Source organism: Uloborus diversus, chromosome 6 (genome assembly GCF_026930045.1).
Source record: "Uloborus diversus isolate 005 chromosome 6, Udiv.v.3.1, whole genome shotgun sequence".
Classification (NCBI taxonomy): Eukaryota; Metazoa; Arthropoda; class Arachnida; order Araneae; family Uloboridae; genus Uloborus; species Uloborus diversus.
This window is the reverse complement of record NC_072736.1, coordinates 43955581-43979022: the sequence shown is the minus strand read 5'-3', so window position 1 is coordinate 43979022 and position 23442 is coordinate 43955581. Positions and strand designations below refer to the sequence as shown.

Genomic DNA, 23442 nt, shown 5'->3' with positions numbered 1-23442 from the left:
ATCGATCCCACAACAATTGATAGGGTGAATGGAATCTTTAAGAGAAGAGAACAAAAGTTCATTAATGGGAGAAAACACCACTTTTGAATGGAATCGCTTCAGAATCTTAGCAACCTGAAAACCAATACCAGGGAAGAAAGGCAGAACAACTAAATTCTTAGTGGTCAAAGTTCTATTAAGAACGAAGATTTTGAGATTTTTTGCAAAGATTTTTATAAATGGAATCAATTAAGGTGGGCGGATAGTCTCTACCAACAGCCACAGCTGCAACATTATGCAGTCAAATGGTCATATTACTGCTGTGAAAGGTGGCCACATCGAACCCATCGCAATGAGATTTGACCTGTGTTCAGCAGGCATTTTCATACACCAATTAAAAAACATTTAAATGCAGCGCTCTCTGAATTTTTAAACTATTTTTGAAAACCGGTGTATAAAAAATTCCAGAGCATTGGTGCAACATACCGCTTGTTTCACCTTTCTTTCTCACACGGTTGTGCAGTTATATCATTTCAATGAAGGGGAGCTCTTTCTCAAGCACCCTATATACACCGCTCGACATTGAAAATGCAACACCAAGAAGGAGTAGTCAGAAAGTGATGAAATTTGAAAAAAAGACTGAGACAGCAAGGAATAATAAACGATCTTAATTTCAAAATGATTGGCAGAATACAGAGCGAGAACGGCGTCGGGTGCGGGGGGCCCGCTACGCGGACCCCCCGGGCGGTGGAACCTAAGGCCTACGGCTAAGAGGTGGGGTGCGTGCGGAGAAAAGGATGTAGGACCACGTCTAGGCACAGAGTCAATAAGGGTGCGGATGGTGTCCAGAGGGATGGCTCTCCATTCCCTTTGCACCATTTGCCACAGTTCGTCTTCTGAACGAGGCAGGGACCGAGTCTGCAAACGGCGTCCAATCACATCCCACACATGTTCGATTGGTGACAGGTCAGGAGAGTATGGTGGCGAGGGAAGCATCTGTGTGCCTTGGAGAGCATGTTGGCAGTGCGAGCACTGTGTGGTCGGGTGTTATCCTGCTGAAAAATTGCATTAGGTAGCCCTTGAAATTAAGGGATTGCCACCGGCCGCAGCACATTATCCAAGTATCGTTGGGCCGTCATAGTGCCCTAAATACGAACTACAGGTGATATGGAATTGTACGCAATTGCGTCCCGAACCATTATGCCACGTTGTCGTGCGGTGGGACGTTCCACAGTTACTGCCGGATTAGATCTATCACCACGTCGACGCCACACACATATACGGCGACTACCACCGGATAAACAGAAGCGAGATTCATCTGAGAACACAACATTTTGCCATTCTGTCATCCATGTCGCTCTAGTCCGGCACCATACTAAACGTTGCTCTCTATGTTGTGGGGTCAATGGCATCGTCTTAGCGGACGCCGTGATTGCAGACCACGTTCGACCAAACGACGGGAAATGGTTCTGGTTGACACGTGAACATTCAGTGTATCTTGAAACTGCTGCAGAATCGAGGAACAAGTGACTTGTGGGTCTGTTACAGCTTGTCGGTGGATGCGTCGATCCACGTGTTCTGACGTCACTCTGGCTGTCCTTGCACCCCTCAATCTTGCCACAATTCGTGTTCCAACCATCTTCGGCACAGCCGATGCACCGTGCTCGCATCCATGTGGGTATCAGCTACGATTTGACGTACGGACCAACCTCCCCTTCTCAGTTCGATCACCGTACCCCTCGTAAAATCGTCTATGTGCTGGAAGTGCCTTCGGTGACGGCGGTCTGGCATTCTCTCGTGTTACACGTATCCTCCAAGACAAAAACAAAATTTCTTCGATAATTCTCCATTCAGAAATAACGACACGAATATTGCTCATTCTGCAAGTTCTATCCCTTATTTCTTACTTCACGTGCATCGGAGAGCTGATCATTTCACAGCATTTACATAACTCAGTGATGTACTTCTACTCTAAAATTTGCATAAATTTCTGAACACTGGTGTTGCACTTGGTGTTGCATTTTCAATGTCGAGCAGTATATATGTAACCAAGTGCGCAACACAAAAATTAAGTCAAACGTATTTTCACGTTTTATTAAATAAAAATTTGACATCTTGAAAAATGGGGTGGAGAAGGGATTAGGGTTTTTAAAATATTGCATTAAAAAATTCCTATCTTTTTTTTTTTTTTTTTTTTTTTTGTCAATTAAATATGTCAGTCATTCTACTTGGCAAAAATACAAACAGTATGCACATCTTTTCTCGTTTTTTACAATTTTCCAAATGTTAATTTTTTGAAAGAGTGACATTCCGATTAATAAGCATACACCTGACACTTATCACTCACGTGTGCACGGGCCTCGATCAACCACCCTTCCGTAGCCGGGTCGGCATAGACAAGAGCTGACTCCTCTCTCAGTTCGGCAGTGTTCCTTCAGCTGGATGTCGCATGTGGAATCATCGCCAACAACACATGTATCAATCCTGAAAAGAAAGCGACACGTCAAAAAAGACTTGGTTGCAACGGGGTCATTTCCAAAATTTCAAAAGTATTTTTTCCTGAAAAGAGCATGCTTAAAAACATAAGATTTGATAATGTTTTTAATAATTTGACAAACTTTAATATTTTTCAGAAAAGATTTTAATCGTTGCGCAGATTTAATTTTATTTTTTCCGCTTCTGCGCATAACATTACAAGTGATGAAATGTCATTCACCATTAGCACAGAGCGCAATATTTAATTCGCTCCTTTACTCACATGTACTGGCAACTATATGGTAGATAGCAAGCGTAGAGCGCAATATTTAATTCGCTTCTTGATTATCATATCGTGAAAACGCGGTAAACAGCGAAGCCTAAGCATTCAGCGCGCCAAAGTGCATCACTTGTGACGTCATAAAGACCAAGCCTTATTTAAAAAATCGGACATTTAAAAAAATTAGTTAAAAATTAAACGTTTTGAAAATAAAAGATTTTCCTCTGGCTCCATGTTATTATTATTATTATTATTATTTGCTCATTTTGTCAACTTCAGTGAAAAAAAGTAATACATTTGACTGATTGAAACAACCTCATTGCTGCCAAACACCGGATTTGTGCAGTTTGACACACAAAATTAAAAAAAAAATAAATAAAATAAATAAAAAAAAAATCAACTGCATAATTAAGGGGCCTATTTGATACACCCCGGAAATATGGACTCAAATTTTATAATCAAGACTTTGTGACACAGAAAGTAAAATTAAGGAGGAATCGTTCTGTGAAGAAAAGCCTGGAACAAAACGTAAATCCTCAATTTGAAATGAAAAGGGAGCCAACGCGGGGATACCTAACTGAGGCAGGGGGGGGGGGGGGCATGCTGAATTTTTTACGGGGATGTTTTGAAGGGTATTTTCTTTGAGGGGGGGGGGGGCTCATTTGCTCCTGGGAGCATGGGCACCCTTGAGTCAACCCAAAAATCACCAAACTTGATTTTGGTTTATGAAGCAAAGTATACAAGTTGAACTTCACGCTCAAAAATTTGATACAATTTCAATTGTTAAAGTACGTACAGTTTGACCACGGATTGTATGTAATTTGACGATCGGCCAAGTAAAGACCATTTCATCTGAATGAATCGAGCAGGGGAGAAGAAAAAATAGTGACGGGGGACATTGATGTACACGCTTTTTATAATGTCACTAGTGCCTTATTCATTTATTGCAATCTCTAAAATAAAATTAGGGGAAACAAAAATAGTTACTATCGAAACAACAAAAAGAAAATAAAATGCTTTCATTTCGCTCAGGAATGTAAAAGCAAAATGGTAAACTTAATCCTTTGTTGTGGAAAAATAAATTAATTAGTTTTTGTAGTGAGAATATAGATCGAATATACTTTTGATTGAAAAAGTATTGCCGGCGTGAGCAAATTTTCATTTTTACAAAACTGGGGCTAAATAATAGAGAGGCAAAAGCGCACATCTGTAACAAACCAAGTAACACCCCTATAAACTAATAGATACTTCCATTTCCGCCTATAAACCGGATATTAACCTTTCCATATAATCAATGGTCAGACAGTATGATATAATTTAAACGTTAATAAAAATAGTAAAATTTTGAGTTCAAAATGTTGTTAATCAATGTATATTTTGTAAAAATAAATAAAATGAATCACAAAACTTAAGGTGTTCCTAAATCTTCTTCGTCATTTTTACTTAGATTAGTTTCTTTGACCTCGAACATTAAAATTATGAAAAAGTTATGCATAAACGAAATGGCGGAAAATTGCGATGTGCAATATGCAAGTAAAGAAAATATGAAAAGCGAAGCAAATTATTACAACAATGATAAGTCGGAAACAGATAATGAATATCCTACTGCTTCGTTTAAATTAAACCGAACTTAAAAGTTCTCTCATTGTAGAACCTGTTAAACATACGCAGTGGAGAAAATTGTGTGGAAATCACTTACAGGGAAATGTAATGCTCAGGTAAGTAATGTTTTAATGGTCGCTCAAAAAATTATATATCCTGTTCCAAGTAATTGAGAAAATTCCCCCCCCCCCCCCCCTTCATCTTTTGCAAAATCAAATTTCTTTCAAATGACATTGAATGTTAAGAGGTGTGAGGAACTTTTTTTTTAAGTAGGTTAATTTGTGTGAAATTTTAGCTTAAAAAATTAACTCAAAAAAAAAAAAAAAAGAAAACTAAAGTTAAAAAGAAATAAAAATAATTTGAATTTTAACATCTTGTATTCAAATTATGTTTTTCGCAATCACGAGTGTGTGTGTAGATGTGAGTGTGATGGTGTGTGTGTGTGTGTAGGTGTGTGATCGTGTGTTTATGTATTCGTGTGTGTGTGAAGGTGTTTGTATGTAGAAGTGAGTGTGTAGGTGTGTGTATGTATGCGTGTGTGTGTAGGATATCGACGCAACCTGGAGACTTTTCTCCTGAGGAGCAGCATCGGGAGGGGCCGGTCGACGGTGACGCTGCAGAGAGAAGCGGGGGAAAAATAAAATCATAGGAACATCAAAACCATCAAGTGAGAACAATAAGCAATGCTCAAAAAAAAAAAAAAAAAAAAAAAACTTCCAATGTGCTAACCCTTAGTGTCCGAAGTAATTTTGTACCAAATTTCAAGGTTGTAGGTACTGTGGGGAGTTTCGAACGCGGGACAGTCACAGATATCCTTTCAAAATTCCTTTAACGTTACTTTTTTTTTAATATGTAGGGATACAAAGAAATGAAATGTGTAATTAAAAAAAAGTACAAAAAGCTGTATCATTCATATCTGTTCTTTAATGGCGGCACTTGGAAAGACTGGATGCCGTATCGTGGGATCGCTCTAGGTTTGGAAAAGTCTAAATAGTCTAACGCAGTCCCATTAAAAATAGAAAAAAAGACAAAAGCGTTTTCTTATGTATAAATTTAAAAACAAAATTAATAAATAAGGTACACTTCCTTATAAAATAATGTAAGTAAGGTACTAAGTAAAACATTACCTTATTTCTGGAAGTTGAGGAGGAGGCCTAAATGGTGGTGGTTTCCTTAAAATGCCGTTCCCTCCTGGTCGAGGCACTGGCAAAGGTCTCAATCCATTTCCAAATTTAGGTGGTCCACCTCCTGGTGGCCCTATGTCTGGTGGCCGTGGCCTAGGATATACGTTTGGGCGAATAGAGGGTCTTACTTCGCCAATATCTACAGGAAAGACATGGGGCCTTCCTGTTGGCGGTAGTGGAGGGCCCGGTAGACCCCCTTTCGATATGGTTGGTCTTCCATAGATGATATCTACTTGCGTTGCAACAATGGACACGGAAATATCAGTAGATGATGTTACATCGGGTGGAGTGAAAATGCTGGTGAAAGTCGGCACAGCCGCTACACTATGAGTTTCGTTACTGTACATTTGACGAGTAATCGTGATTTCGAAACTGTCTGGAGGACGTGTAATGATCACGGGCTCATCAGACATAGGGATGTAGTTGGATGAAAAATTCGGCCCTCGTTCGGGTGGCTTTGGAATAGGTAACCATTCCGTGATAGGCCCCGATGGAGTCGAATCACCATGAGATACGTTGGCGGGAGAAGGAACAACGTTTGTCGATGGCAGCAGAATAGGAATATCTGTACGATTGCTGGGGGAATGCTCAGGAATGTCTACATAAACAACTCCAGGTATTGTCTTTGTGCGATTTCGGACTGAAGAAGCGTCATTTGCTCCCGACGTTACCACAGTTTCTATAAAAGTGTGTCCATTTTTGTCTAGTTCAGTCAAAACTTCTGTAGGAATGATTTGCGTACTTTGAGTAGCGGTTGGCTTCGTTTTCGGCGAGTCCGATGTGCGATGTCTCTGACTTGCTCCACTCGGCACAATTTCAATAATTTCCAAATGACCGGATGTGATATTACTTTCATCGCCGATGAAAGGTGGCGAAACTGAGGAATCTGGCAAAGAAGTATTTCTCTTTGGCAGCGTATCATTGATCAACCCCAGAATTCTACTCACATCAGTATCATCCGGAAACATCAGACGATGAGAAGAAAGCTCAGAGTCAGCAGGTATCACAGATGTAGGCGAAATATCCACAACCGGGCTGGCTGGCGTAGTTTTGTCACGAGAAGTATCGAAATGCGCAGGGCCCCTATCATTAATCCTGGTAGGTCGTGGCGATGACGGAAATAGGACGGATTGGGGACCAGTGTCTGGTCTAGTGACAAGAACATCTCCACCCAGCAGGTGGATAATTCCGCTAATGATGTCATCAATGGATTGGTTTCCGCCATTACGTCGTGGCGCCCTTTCTTCTACGGGTTCCCGATGAAAATCTGGCACGTGCAGGTACGAAAAGCCTTTCCTGTACATATCATGCAAAGGTTCTCTCGGTCGGTTTTGGAACAACAGCATCTTCCTCTGATCTTGAGATTCTTCTGGTGCATGGTACAAGAGACGCCCTTCCCTCTCCGTCTTCCGGATTTCCCGAGGACTTCTGTGGCGTATGGCTTGATATTTGTCGTGCACATTGTTACTGGAAGCATGTTCTTTTATTCCTGTAATAGATGGAAAGTTTAGATGTTATGTATGATGTCACTCGTTTTATTTATTAAAACAATGACGTCAATGTAATTTAGTGACAAATAGCCAAACCAAACAAAAGATTAGTGTTAAAAAGTCATTCTAATCATACTACCTTCGATTACACCAGATTATGATCGAAACCTATTCTGTCGTGAGCAGATAAATGGCAGTATCTGCTGCAGAAATGACTTTTTGAGATATTTGAAGAAACCCGTTCTTCTAACAATTGGAAAATGTTAGAAATACGTTTTTTTCGCATTGAGTGAAACATGGTCAACTTATATTCATTTCGATATGGCATAAACAAATATGATGTTTAAAACATGAGTGGCGAGCATAATTAAAAAGTCGTGCCAATTATCAGAGATCTGATATTTCTCGCCGGGCCGCACATTTTTTTTTTAATTAAAAAATTAAATAAGCGAGTCTGTTACAGTTCGCGCGTATCGTCTCTTCCCAGCAGATGAGATTTTTCTAAGAAAATGAAACAAAACATAACCCATATTTATTAAACAGTTTTAAATCTTTTATTTTACTGTGACTGAAGTTCTCACTGTCGCTACACGCAAATAACAATTGTCCAAATGAGCATCAGTAGTTGAGGTTTCCAGCTGTGACTTGAAGAGTTTCATAAGATTAAAAAGCTGTTCATATGGCATAAATGCTTCCAAACAACGAAATCAATGATACAGCATGTTTGTAAAACTGAGGGCAGTGATGCATTGAAGGGGGAGGAGAGAAGGGAGTCAGCTGCCACAGAACTTTTGGATTTTTACAAATATTGTCAGTTCTAATGCTGCAGAAGATTATATACACAAGGAAGTGTTGTGACCAACTTCTCTTCCTCCCAGAAGGTTAACTCTGACTGCGCTAGTGACCGAGGATATTTATTTTAGTCCAAATGTGTATTTTAGAACCTTTGTCTAAGCAACTTGAAGGAATTTCTCTTTTGACTGCGTATCACAACTCAATTCACAATACTCTTACCAGGGAGGGCGGAAATTCGCAATTTGCGCAATGGAACTCCAAGTCTTGCCGAATGGAATACCAAATTTCACCGAATGATGATATTTTCGCCCAATGCCATTCCAAATTTCGCCGAATGATGATAATGTTGCCGAATCGAACGTCAAATTTAGCCGAATGATAATAATTTTGCCGAATCGTCAGGTAAAATTTGCCGAATAAAGCAATTTTTGGAAGGTCACACTGACCTTTAGTGCCCATGTCTCTTATTGCAACCTTCCTGGCAATTTGTTCACGTTTACAACGAATAGTGTTCCAAATGCAGGTAAAAGATGATGGTTTTTAAATGATCATGGAGATTTTTCAAATGATTTGATTGATAATTTATCAAACAATATTGAACAAGCTCCGCGAACCACAACATAGCTCTTGATGGTTCATATGTTGCCCGCGTGACATGGTTTGGCCACTCCAGGTTTAAAAGGTATAATAGCTCTCATTTCTTTGCTGAACAGGAACTAATTATACAAAAGGGGGAAATTTCGAAACACTAGTACTTCACATACCAACGAACTTGAATACCAATAGCTAAGTTGTAATGTGTGTCTTAAAACACTTTTTGGGGCTCGCATCTCGACTTTCCAAGCTGTTGCAAAATTGTGAGTAATGAGCACGGGCTGTGCTTCCATCAAGACATTTTAGAAATTTAAATAAAGTATCAGAGGAAGTGTAATTCATACATGCTTGCAGGCTACTTTTGGAATGACAAAGAGGTGCCCCAAAAGTTGCTAATATACGAAAATTGAAAAAGAAAAAATCCCAGAGTAACTAATTACACAAATAAGGGATTAAAAGGAGAAGTTCTATTAGTACATGCGAATTTACAGCGTGTCCCATTTTAATTAAAATTTCTATTTTTAGAAGAGTTATTCCTAGATGCATTCTTCCAATTGGAAAAATGGTCAAAATATGGTGCAGATTAAAGATATTGAAATTTTGAAGCGAAAAAGAAAATTGGTGAAAGAATACGAAATCTAACATTTTATGTGGATCTTAGGTCCCCTAATTTATATTTAAGGAAATTATCTCTATTGAAAAATAATTCCAACACAGAAAGGTTGAAACATTTGCGACGAAGACTCAAGCAGGTATTCGATTTCAAAGTTTTAAGGAACCATGCAAAAGATGAGATTGGAACTTATCGCCTTTTCAGAAGAATGACTGTTTGTTGAGTAAAGAAACAAAATACTTTTATTTTCTATTGCTAATGAAAAACAAATATTTTATGCTATGATACGCAAAAATACACTACAAAGTTCGTACAGTTTGAAAAAATGTGCTCTATGCATACATCTAGTTTTAAACCATTGTATCCGCTATATCTCCTTTAGAAAGGTATAATTGACTGCAAGTACGAAGTATTTTAAATCACAAAACGCTGCGTGTCATATTTCGGTCAATATTGGTCGTACTAATATCAAATTTTTTGTGTTCGAAATGTTTTTGTCCCTAAATGCAATGCAGGGGACTTGGGGACCATGCAAAAAGTTAGATTTCGTAATTTTGCACAAAATTCTTTTTTCGCTTCTAATTTTCAATATCTTAGCTCTCCATCTAATTTAAACCATTTTGGCAATTGGAAATATCCATCTAAGACTAATGTTTGCGAAAATGGAAGTCTGGCAGGTTAAATGGAGATACGCTGTATATCTTGAAACTAAGAGTTGACCAAAAAAAAAACCCGGGGCCATATTCATGTTCTTCATCCTCAAAGTGGTTGGAATTAAATATTTTTGTTCATAATACAGAAATTTTGATTTTTTTTTATTAGAGAAGATATTACATGAAATGCAAGGTAAATATTTAGACGTTCAGTTTTTCAAATGCTCCATTCAAAAAAGTGCATTTTATTTATTTTAAGAATGAAAACAGTTTGACAGAAAAACGTAAGTAAATATTTCGGTGTACTCAGAATCTTGACAGTATTTAAATGAAGTAAATGCCATAGAACTTGTTTTCTTTTATGTTTAAATGCCAAAATGGTAAACTGTCTCACTGCTTTATCCTTATTATATTACTAGTTAATCTCCCAAACACTTCTCTTTTTATATATATATTTACAGGGCTAATATTCAAAAAAAAAAAAAAAAAAATGACGAAGATGAAGAAGAAAAAACAAAAAAGTGGGGCCCAATGTAGAAGAGAAGCTATCAAAATTTAACTAGCATAAATTAAGATAGCTAACTATAACGTCTGGAAATAAAGGGTAAAGATTTAACTGTAAAAATCAAAGTGATGACCAGGGATATTTTCTGAGAAAAAGCGCACGAAACTCTCAAGAAATATCAGGCTGGTTCAGAAGTAATAAACACAGTAAAGAAAGATACACCAGACAAGATTGGAAAAAGAAATTAAACTCTCTTCGCTTGTGCGTTACATTTTCTATCAAAGATTCAGATTAAACATTGCGAAAACATAATTTATCAAGTCACCAGAGACTGTTCTGACCCTCTTTAAAGATCACCTTTCAGATCTGGAAGTTTACAAGAAAGCGAGAAACTGTACCTTTCCTTTTTTATTATAGGAAAGCAGCAGACCATGATATGAGAAGAGCCTTTTCTTGTAGGAGACTGTTTTTTTTCTTAACTTCCTCGTTCGGTGGATAGAAAAAGAAATTGAGAGAGAAAAAACCGCAGCAATAACTAACCTACTTCCAGGTGGGAATGTCCAAATAAACACCCGGATGACCGAGTAACACCCGCACTGTTCCAATTTGTAATGTCAACTAATTAAGGAAAACTGGAAAAGAATTTCCGAAACAAATATTTTCAATAGCCCACCTGGAAACCTAATTTCATGTCAGAAATGCAATACTTTATCCGTATTGCAACAGTTTAATACTTAAAAAAGATTGTCGACGAACTGAAGGTATCTTTAGTTTTGGATCAATTAAATATTTCCGATTAAATGTCTTAGGATGAGTCTTGCTTAATTTTACTTCCGTATTTGTATGCTCATAGCATTGAATAGCAAGTATAGAAAATATTAAAGAAAAATTTTTGCCCATAATGGATATGGATAATAGATTGTATACGCTTCCATTCAACAATTTAATTTTCTTCAGTTTTGTTTTTAAATTTGAATTTATATTTGATTTACTGAAACGATTCGAGTTTGTGCTACATTTACTATCAAGCTAAATTAGTTTTAGAGGAAAAACAATAGCGGAATATAGGGCAAAGTGAAATAGTTAGGTTTACTAACATTTCATCAAAGTGAAAAAAAAAAAAAAAAAATCGAAATTGTTTTGAAAAGTACAGCAAGTAAAAGAAATAACAATGCGTTTTATATTAAAACTTGTTGCTGAGAATTTAACTTTAACTGAAGTTCTGCTGTTTGAGTTCTTAGGATTGAAATGAATAAACGCCACGCAGAAGATTTTATCCAGACGATTTTTTTTAACCACGCAACGTGTATTCTGTTTTATTGCATTAAGAACGTTATTCGCAGTTCTAGAGCTTGGATACGCCACCATGCGGGCATTTAAGAAGTTAGCCAAAGAGGTAAAATATTACAATTTGGCGCGTATAAAGCAGATGTCTGATTTGACACGTGTAAGTGCAGCATACATAGGACAGAGATTCCAGCGCCTACTACAGTTTATTTGAATTGTGAATAAGCGATGGAATAAACATGTGCGAACAGTTGTCTTATTTAGTACTAGCGGCACCCGCACGGCTTTGCCCGTAGTAGAAAATTAAAAGGTCATTTGGTTCACCTGTATATTTACAAATAATGGACGATGAATTTCTCGCCAATTTGCTATATTAATTTGTTCACCCATGTTACGGTTCCACGTAATGATAATTTGGTAATTTACTTGTCCGCGTTACGATAATTTCCTCGGTAAATGTTTTTAAAATTGGAATAGAAAAAGAACAAAATCGAATTTTCTAAAAATCGCTTCGAGGCGCTCACCTCTATGTTACGAACAAATTCTGTGCCAAATTTCATAAAAATTGGCCGAACTGTCTAGGCGCTATGCGCGTAACAGACATACAGAGATCCAGAAACACAGAAATCCAGACATCCAGAGACACAGACTTTCAGCTTTATTATTAGTAATGAAGTCATGTCGCTTAGATATCGACATCCTCTCATCGACCAGCACCCTTCCACAAAAATATACACGTTTTAATGCACGTGTCGTACACGTGCATTAAAATATTATTTTTCATTTTTGAGTTTTTGAGAGTAAATGTTAACCTTCAAATAAAAATGGAAAATATTGTCTTCGCCCCATTCATGAGGAGAGTTAAAATATTTTTTTGGTGAAATATTTTCTATTTGATTATTCAAATTTTTTTCTTCAAATTAGTTAATGAATGAATGACATGTATTTTTGAACTGGAATCAACTACATAGTGAATATTACTATAAAGGTGGCGTTGCGAACTCCTTATTTAACTTGGTTCCCACACAGCTCTATTTCTTCACAAAAAATGTGAATTCATAGTAAGTTAAACAGTTAAAGTTGTTTTCCTTCTGAAATTACTTTATTTGTGCTCGAATGAAAAAAAATGTACATAATTAATTCGCAATCATTTCCGAACAACACGAATTCGTTTTAAGTTTAACATATGCAATTGACTTCTTGAATCGCTTGTTTGCAACACCTCGTTCATATTTTTTTACGAATTATAAGTATTTTTGAGTTAAACACAAGTAACTTTCTTTTCACTAGCTTAGAAATTCGAAATAATTTTTAGCCTACTTTCCCAGTAAAAGTCAGAAAAAGAAGAAAAAAAAAAAGCATGAAAGAAGGCTGAGTGCATTTTTAAAATATCGCGAAAAACGAAAAAAAAAAGTCACAAATAAATAAAATAATTAAATAAATATCGAAAAATTAGAAATTGCAAAGTAGGGTATTGAGGTGGGGGAAACTGTGTCGGCCTGTCTGTGTCCCCCTCCACTCCCTTAATAACTTTTGAGTGAGTAGTCCGATTCGAATCAACTTTTCTTGGTTCGAAAGATCTCGGCGAGAACACCTCAACGTCATATTTCACTTTTTGATTTGAACAATTTTTCGTAACAATTTGAACAATTTTTAACATTAGCGCTTACTAGGAAATTCAAGGCAATTATAAATGCCAAAAACTTAGAGGCAAATTTGCTTCAAACAAACTTTGTTAGAAAAATATCTTGAAGAAAAACATGTAACATAGACAATATCTTGTAGATTTGAACAATTTTCCGTTCAATTTTGAACAGTTTAAATCCCTTAACATTAGTGCCTACGGGAAAACTAAAAGTCAGTATTGATCCCGAACTAAAAGGCGAATTTACTTCAAACAAATTTTGTTGGAAATAGCTTTTGACAACCAGCTCCCAATTTTTGGGCACCTGGCTCCGACTCCGACTCCTGTGCCAGAAAATTAGTCGGATTCCGACTCCCCGACTCCGACTTTGGCTCCGTAGCTTTGACAAAAAATTAGACACGGAGGGAAAATGACTGACTCTGACTCTTGGAGTTATTAAGTCTTCGACACCGACTCCGAGTTATTTTCAGTTATGTATTCACTTTCTGACGGAGAAATTAGGAATCCTTTAGTTTTTAACACAAAGAGTTAAAATGTTTAACAACAATATAACATTTTATTGTTGTTTTTTTATTTTTGAAAGTTTATTATTTTTTAAAATTATTTTTCGGCAACAGGGGAAAACCAAACGATTTTTTTTTGAAGGAAGTATTTATTTTAATGAACTTATTATTTTTAATTCTTTTTGAAAGCGATAAAAGACTTTTTTAATGGGAAGTAATATATTAGCTGCTTTGTTTAAAAGGTACGACTACTTTATTTGTTCGTTTTTAAATTTTCACGCATCTATTTCTTTTAATGAGCGAGACATATTTTATTTCTAGAAATAAGCTTAAAATGTTAATAAGTTATGTTTGAAACAATTTGCAATTGTAGCTAATTTTTAGAATGTTGATCATATACCAGAAAATCGTGATTGAAATACAGAAAAGTAGGCTCGCTTAGTTCTGGACGGAACTTCTTGTTTTAAGTGATTTTGTGAAGTTTTCTTTCTTTTTTTTTTTCGAGCCATTTTTAATAGTGATGCCTATGAAACTTTTAGCTTTTTACGTTATATTGAGCAAAATATATTCTCTTATTCATATCTTACGTGATTTTTGGCAGAAAGTTCCGAATTCCAGCTTAGCAACCTATTTCTTTAACGCAGACATGCTTCTTAGTTCAATGTGAAAAGATCTTTTTGACGATTAATAAATACAGTCGGACCCCGATTTAACGAACCCCTATTTAACGAATTTCACGATTTAGCGAATTTTTTTCCCGACTAAAATGAAGGCGAAAACCCCTATTTACCGAATAATAAACCCCGAAATAACGAATTATTTTTGCAGCCAAAAATTATTTTATTTTTATTTATTTATTTATTTATTTATTTATTTGTTAATTTGAATTGGGAAATATTGGATTGTTTTCTAAATGTTACATCCATATTGTTCGAAGCAGAAAAGCCTTTTTTTTTTTTTTTTTTTTTTGAGTCAGCAATTTTTGACGGGCGAGGACGAGGAAGCAACCAACCAATAGCGATTCCGAAGCTGAAAGCGATAGTGAAACTCCCATTAAAACTTACTTTTTCAAATGCTTTACATGGCCTGAAAACTGTAAAAACATACCTCTTGCAGCAGGCTGCAAAACACACGATATTTTTTTCTCTCCATAAAGTCGAAAGAGAAATATTTCGAGTCAAGTATCAAGGAAATTGTCCTAACATCCAGAACTCAGTAGTTTAAAATTTCAAACTAACTAGCGTGTAATAAGTCGTGGGATGCTGAATAAAAAGTAAACTTTTTAACTATGGATATTTTTGCGCCGTTGCTTATTAGGGGTTTTAAATTAAGGTAAGTGCATTAAAAAAAAATCACACCCCGATATTACGAATAAACCCGATTTAACGTATAAAACTTTCGGTCCAGATGAATTCGTTAAATCGGGGTCCGACTGTATTATTTAATATACTAACGGTACCCGCACGGCTTTGCCCGTAATAGAAAAATAAAATGGTATTTTGGTTTGCCCGTATATTTACAAATAATGTATGGTGAATTTTCTCGCCAATTGGGTTGTACCCATGTTACGGTTCCACGTTATGATAATTTCGTATCTCGCCAATTGGCTTGTGCCCATGTTACGGTTTCACGTTATGATAATTTCGTAATTTACTTGCCCGTCTTATGCATTTTGTTCTTAAAATTGGAATAGAAAAAGAACCACATCGAATTTTCGAAAAATCGCTTCGAGGTGCACACCCCCATGCTACAAACTAACTTTGTGCCAAACTTCATGAAAATCGGCCGAACGGTCTAGGCACTATGCGTGTCACAGAGATTCTGTCAGACAGAGATCCGGACAGAGAGAGATCCTGACAAATAGAGATCCCGACAGACTTTCTGCTTTATTATTAGTAAAGATCTAACGTAATCCTGATACTCACGTTGCCCGTATCTTTTTGACTCTTGCATTAATCATGAAACCTTGTTCAATGCAATAAAAAGCAGCTGGAAAAAAATTCCAACTTTGACTACCGCATGAATAATGGTGTACCTGAAAGAACATTCCAAGCAACATTGTGACTTCCCATTTTATGCGCATTCCAAGAGCTACCCCCTGGAATAAAACTTGACCTTTGACTTCGCTGCTATTAAACGGGAGAAAGGGAAGTTTTTGGATGGAGATCCATCCCTGGGCGTGAGGTCCCAGACTTTTACTTTTTAGATTTGGAGAGCGGTGGTTTAGTGCTATCCTGAATGTTGTTTTATTGAGGAACTGCCACAAGATGATCATGTTTATATGTTAAACCCAGGTTGCACACATAGTTTCATAAACGTTTTAAAATGGTTGTTAACGTTACATCAACCGTTTTAAAACGTTTATGAAACGTTAAAATGTTACGTGTGCTACCTGGGTAGGGTAGACTGCCTACTGAATAAACAGAACAGACAGCGGTGAATGAACAGTTAATTTTTTACTCTTTTTGAGCAATCACGAAATGGTTATTATTTTCAATTGACCGTTGAATGACGTCCATCTTTTGATTTTATTTTTCTACGCTTATAATCTAGGCGTCCATGTGCCTCAGACTTGAGTTATTTATAAACGACCTTCTCGACTTAACAAAATCCTTTTTACGCGAAAACAGTATCCAGCACACAACATCCGGCATCCAGCTCCCTGGCATTCATTTGAATTGTGACGTTATGAATTCAAATTATGTTAGCTATAAAAGCCATTAGTAGAACTTTTTTGTCGATAATATGACGTTGTAAAAAAGCTATTTGGAATGAATCTTTTTCGATTGGGTCAAAAACCCATTTTACTAAAACCAGTAAGATCCATGTTTTAACCACAGGGACCGTGTAAGAGCGTAAGGATAGCAACAATAATATTATATTATAAAAAATTGCTTAATCTACCCACCTTTCTGATTCAACAGGCAAATTTTTGGCATAAAACCGAAATACCATATAAATTTAATAGAAATTTGAATGAAAATTTCTAAAAAGAAAAGAGGCAGGTTTACTTCAGAATCAGCTGATTTAAAATTATTTTTATTTGTAAATAGTTTAACAATGTTACGAACTTGAAAGCGAAAAAAAAAATGAAGTCGTACATTGATTTTATTTAAACGGAAAGATTTTTTTTTTGGAGAAACTTAGTAGACAGAGAATGAAATGGTTTTCGACTTTCCTCTGTTCTGTAAAATGTTTAAAAATGGTTTGAGCTGGTTTTTGATACTAACCCCTGGATTGATCATACACTGGTCTATAAACCCTACAAAAAATAAAAGGAAAGAAAGCAATAAAGAAAGTAAAAAACATATTAACTAGGTATACAATACTTCGCTGTTCATGATTTTTTGAGACTTGAACGCGGAGTCAATTTTTAAGCAGATTATTGGAATATTTTTAAATGAAAGCTTTTTCTACGTAAGAAAAGGGAACTGTGTTCTTATTCTCTAAGTATTTCAAATATTATTCAATTATTTAGTAAAAGCAAAATAAAATTAAGTGAAGAGAAAAAATAAAACAATTATAAATATTTAGTGATATGAAGTCAAATTTCGGTACGTTTCTCTTGGACGAAGCGAACGTTTTCTTCTACACTGATAACTAACCTAGCAAATGCTAGCAGAAACAACGAATTGAAAAACCTGTACAGACGAAATAAATGCTATGGTTTTTGAAAACATCCTCAAAAAAAAAGTTCAAGCGTTTCAACGTGTAAAATAGGGGATTGCATTGTATTCTATTTAGGTTTGTGTTACGGTTGACAAACTAAGTAAACGAGCCACTTCATAAACATTGTTATTGATTGTTGAAACATTAGAGCTATTTACAACAATCTATATACACATTGTGAATAGAAGTTAAGGATAAAATAAAACTTGATATGTAAGTAAAGAATTGAATAAAATACATAGACATATAGAACTTGAACATTTGTTTTTTCCAATGAAACTTAGACATTTTCTTTGTATTACGGTATCACAAAAAGAAGCATGGTTATAAACATTTCATAGACCCTTCAGTTTTGGTTTTTTAGTTAAAACAAATCAAATGCAAAAACTAATTTAAACTATAAGCATACAGTTTATGTTTTCATAACGGGAAAGAAAAAAAGCCCATCGTAAAAAAAATAAAATAGAAATAAAATATTTGTATAAGCTTTGATTAAAACCAATCTCTGTAATATGACATGTCTCGTGTTAGTATGAACTGTAGGACCTCTTTTATTCGGCCCTAGTTTATCGGATTTTCGGATAATTCGGATGAAATATATAGAGTTTTAAATAAATTCATATTCACTCAAATAATAATTTTGAATTATGATAGCAGGAACGGAACTATAAGTACCCCAAACATTCGTTTCTTACTTCGGTTCAATGTACAGCTCCTGCATAGAACGTACAATAGTAATCTAACAAACATCATGGTGTACTTCGAGCGTCAGTCCAACACCACTGCAGCAGAAATATAAACGAGAAAGTGTTTGCACGGAACGATCGTATGTAATTTTGTAATAAAGCATTGCTAAATTACTGCATTTGTAATTTTATGGTCTGCCGTGCTTTATATTTAATTGTGCTATTTATTATTGTCTGCAATAATTATAATTTTTGTATTTTTTTTTATTTATTTATCGTCTGCGGTATCTATTGTTTTTTGTAATGGCAACGGAAAAAGAAATAAGTTAGAACAGTTGAATGGGGTAGTTTTCAAAAATTTAAAAGTATTCTTTTCTGAAAAAGCGTGTTTAAAAACGTAAGAGCTGACCATTTTTTAAATAATTTGCTTAAGTTTAATATTTAAAAAAAAAATACTTAAATCGGTGCGCTTTCAATGTTTATATTTCTGCCGATGACATCACAAATGATGAAATGCTATTCAGTGTTGCCATTCATAGGGCAAAATATTTAATTCGTATATTTACTCACGTGTATTGGCAACGATATGGTTGATAGCAAGCGTAGGCGCAATGTTTAATTCGCTTCTTGATTATCATAACGTGGAAACACTGTACTAAGATGCGCCAAAATGCACCATTTGTGACGTCATCAAAACCACGCCTTGTTTGAAAAATCGGACATTTTAAAAATTTAATTAAAAAATAACTGTTGAGAAAATGAAAGCATTTTTTGGGCCCATGTTATTATTTTTGCTTATTCTCTCAATTTCAGTGACTAAAAGAAGTACTTTTGACTGAAGAAAACATCCCCATTATGATTGAATGTGAATGATGTTTTTTCTCGCCCTTTAGTAGCGGAGAATATGATTTATATTTTTTTACGCAACTATGTAGTTAAAAGTCTTCTTTTATTTAAAAAAAAAATGAAGAATTAGATTTATTGATTGAAGTGTATATTATTTACTTATTAAATCTCTTAAGAAAGGCAAAGGAAGAAACAATAATTTTTCACTGTAATAAAAAGTAAGGGCCCTTATTAGAGATTTTGTTTTGATTATTACCCATACTACCCGAATTTTCCGGATTTTCGTGTATCCGGACTGCTTTTGCTCACGGTTTGTCCGGATATACGAGGTTGCGCTGTAAAATTAAATTTTCCCACAAAATCTGTAATGAGCGCAGAAAAAGTTAATTTATTTAATTTAGCTAAAATTCAAAAAATAAAATATGCATATAAAGCAGGGTCAGTTCCGGGGGATTTGGGGTCAAACATCCTGAACATGTCTTTTTAAGCTATTTTTCAATCCTTGCATGGTATTTTAAAAAGATGAAAGGACTGTTATGATTGTTATGATAAACTCCTATCGAAGGTAAATTCTGGCTTCGCTAGTGATGTAAAGTGATAAACTATTAATTGTTTCAAGAAATAAACTTGAATAAAATAAAGTACCCTAAAGCTGAAACCCAACGAAAAATCACTCAAACTGAGATTTTTAAATAAAATAAGTGCTTAAAGCCTTAACAATTTTCTACAAACTTAAAAATGAGCTTTTCTTTTTTATTTATAAAGAAAAATTCATTCGAAAGTATTTCAGAAAAATGTTGGTCTTTAAATATTTGTCTTATTTAAACATGTCAACTTTAGGAAGGTTTCTTTTTTTTTGGGGGGGGGGATATTTTAGGGCACTTCAATCTATATGTAGTTATCAATTGAAAGTAAACGTATAATAGCTTATGACATAGTTATTATCCTTTTCCACGAAATTTTCCCAAAATGTTTCACTTCATCTCTAATGAGAATCTTGACTTTTTGACTTTAAGATTTGGGAACACACCTCAAATCCACTCAGTTATTCCACATCGCGTCATTAGGTTCGGGCGTGCCTAGAATCTCTTAATCTATTGTCATTCTCACTCCAAGGTCAAGAGCATATACCTCCTTGTTGAAGATCAATGCGGTCAATTTCCAAAGACACGCTTGGTTAAAAAGCATTTATGGGCACCTATTTGACCTACATACGAACGTTCCCGTTAGAATGATTCAATTATTAGGCAGTAAAGAGGACAAGAGAAAAGTCTTAAAAAGCGTTGGTGTTAGATGATAGGGCGGAAGATAGCGTGCTGATCATACTTTTAGATATCTCAAAGTTGAAACACTTTTGTTTAACCCGATATGGGACAAGATGAATCTGAAGCCTTATGAATGGCAGACGGCTCTATTGGAGGAAGATTCGCTGCTTTTGCTATTTGTAGATTTCTCTGAAAATAGTATTTCTACACTACTATATGCTTTGTTGGCAAAGAAAAAAAAAAGAGAATTTAAAAAAGTTTATAACATTAAAGTTTTAACTTACTTTAAAATTTGCGATTAATATCTATGATTACGAAATTCAAATAGGAACAAGAAACATTTGTGATTTAATGCTTCGTAATTGAAATAACATTAAATATTTCCCAAACTAAGAAGCAAATAAAAACTTTTCTGATGAAAAATTAAAGATACGTAAGGCAAATAAAAGGTAGTTGGCCCGCTTTTTTTTTCTAGGGTTTTTTTTTTTTTTAATTAGACATGAACTATGCGAAAAAACTATTTTTTAGCTAAAACTACCAGCGTACCTTCAACATAAAGTTTTTATTAAAAATATTAAGTGCAAGTACTAATAAGGAGACACAGATTGACACGTAGTCACTTGAGCTAACTCGCCCCGATTGCGGGGTAAGTCGGCCCGCTTCATTTATTTAATATTTTGAAAATGTAGTAGTTGAAGAAATGAAAAAATAAACAGTGATCAAATATAATATCTCATTTCGAGCAAATGAAAAAAATCACACTATAAATAAAAATATCCTCCATATACCGTTTTTTCATGATGTCATAATAATATACAAATTCTATGTGAACAAAGAAACTAAAAATACTAAAACTGCAATAAAACATTCTCCATGCACCGTTTTTTCATAATGTCATAATAATATACGAACTCCATGTGAATAAACAAACTAAAAATACTAAAACTACCATAATTAAACATTACATATCAAGTCTGGAAAATGCCTTCCTCTGCATCATTTTCATCATTACAATAAATTCAAACTTAAAATATAATTTTTCTAGTAATGCCCCCAAAGTGACAGCTTGTACCCATGTAAAATGCGCCATTTAGATCTGCCCCCCCCCCCCTCCAAGAAAGCAAGTTTTTTTTTCTGAAAGCATTTAAAAAGTAGATAGGTCTAACAACAACAAGGAACAAGCACCTTTCTGAACATCATTCGTCAAAATGAAAATTACTATTTAACAACATTTCATTTGCTTAATTTTTAAAAAGTTTCATTTAAAAAAGTTTTCATTTACTTAATTTTAAAAAAGTTTTAAAGACTTTTTTCGTAAGAACCTAATTTCGGTGACAACTATTCATCATATTTTACAACTTTCATTAGGACTCATTGAGGGCATTCATTAATTACGTAAAAGTCCTGAGGGTGAGGAGGGTAGAAAAATCTCCACATACCCTTTTTTACTTTCGGGAGGGGGGGGGGGGTCAACCCAATCTTACGTAATGTTTTCCAAGTCGATATTTTATAGTCGAAATCGCGCGATCAAGTGGTTTGGCAGGGACCATGTTTTATTTGCGTCAGGAAGGTTAAAACAAAAAATGGATGATCTCTTTTTTACTTGTTTTTCAAAGAATGAGTAGTGTAAAATGTAATAAAAGAATTAAACTATGTATGGCATGTTTTATTTATAATTAGTATAGCATCATATAATATATTTGAAAAACAAAATTTTTTGATTTAAGTCAAAATGGGAGTTTTAGTGTAACTGATCCTTTTCTAACAACATTTTATCATTATGAAAAACGAAATAGAATCTTACATAAGAATAAAGGGAGGTGTTTGAAAAATCTTACGTACCCTTTCATAGGCTAAGGGTGGGGGTCAAAACTTGCCAAAATCATCCTTGCGTAATTAAGGAATGGCCCCGTACCAACAGAAGTGAAAGCAAAATGAACCTAGATCCCAAAACTGTTAAAAGACATACATGAAAAGGACGAAATATGTACAGAGTCCTAAAAGACCTGAGAAAAAACTTGCTCCTCTCTCTCTTTTCCAAAACAGGGCTGTAAGTCGTTATTCATATTCTACAATTTTAGTAGAGAAAAAGATTACATTTTTCGAAATTTCTCAGCGTTTTATTTATTTTATTTATTTATTTGTTTTTTTTTTTTTTTGGAAAAAGAACATCCTGGGTATCTACTGGTGAAGAAAAACCATTAATAATAATTAATAAAGTTGCAATTAAATATTTTTAATAATACAGCATTGAATATATTATTAATTACCACTTTAGATGCTCGTTAGCAAGGTACGGATTTTTTTTTTCCCAACAGCTTTTTCTTTCCGGAATTCCGGGATTCTGCAATTAAAACACCCGGAACTCTGGAAATAGCACTAGAAAAGTTTCATTCCCATTCCCAAGGTCACCAACGTAAAACTGGACTTCAAAATCCCTCTGAGTTTAAATAATGCTGAACCGCGGGAAACTGAATGTAACTGAAACATCCTATCATGGAAAAAAAAAGGATTGAATGATGAACTTGCTAACCTTTTACCTTTTATTTTGCCCACTAGTATAATACAAAAAAAAAAATCTGTCATTTTTATTTCTAATTAGTTTGGAAAATACAATTAACCCTAGTAGCATGATAGCACTTTTCATGAAAAGGATTCAAAAAATGTTAAAAACACTGTTCACTCATCTGTTGGTACATCTTCCTTCCATTCAACCAGAGTTATTCCACGAATGGAACGACCCGGCAAAGCACATTTTACCTTTTCACAAGGCTATTTATTTTTCGCTTCATTCTTCATCAACTGTATTATAAAACTGATAATAGTAAAAATCATTGGATGCGAAAAACAAAACATTTATTCCCATAGCATTGACCTAAAAACAAGAATAATTATTAAAACTTGAATTTTATAGCTTAAGAACTACTATTCCGAACTAAAAATACCACCAGCAAACAGTCTATACAATCAATAAAAGAGACATACTCCTTTCCAGATTTTTCCTTAAAATGTTTAATTTCCATGTATCCAACCTGACGTAAATAATTACTGAAGAAACAATGGGGCACCGTTGGGTTTTAGGCGGGAACAAAAGGGTCACGTGACTAAGCTAACTATCGTGAGGTACTTCGTTCCTGTTCCGGCTGAGAGGACCCGTATCATTGACCTGTTTCTGACATCCACGTTTCCACAGAGACAACGAAACGGTGGCATCATACGGGCGTCAGTCAAAGACACACTCAGGTGAAGAGGCCAGGTGTAAGATGATTTGCCGGGAGGAACTCCTTTTCCTGAGTTCGGAATTTCGATTTGATTCTGAATCGAAATTCCAAACGATTCACGAAGAAAACCAAATGAATTTTAAGAAGGCA

The 23442-nt window shown here is 35.1% G+C and overlaps 1 protein-coding gene across 1 annotated transcript in view; it reads right to left on the bottom strand.

Moving 5' to 3' along the window:
- LOC129224367 (uncharacterized) overlaps positions 1-23442 on the bottom strand; it is a 111395-nt gene that overhangs the window by 54411 nt on the left and 33542 nt on the right. The window contains exons 2-3 of the mRNA XM_054858809.1: positions 5464-7009; positions 2327-2463 (exon numbers count right to left, since the gene is read on the bottom strand). Coding sequence (XP_054714784.1) covers positions 2327-2463; positions 5464-7009 — 1683 coding nt within the window. The remainder of the gene's footprint in view (positions 1-2326; positions 2464-5463; positions 7010-23442) is intronic.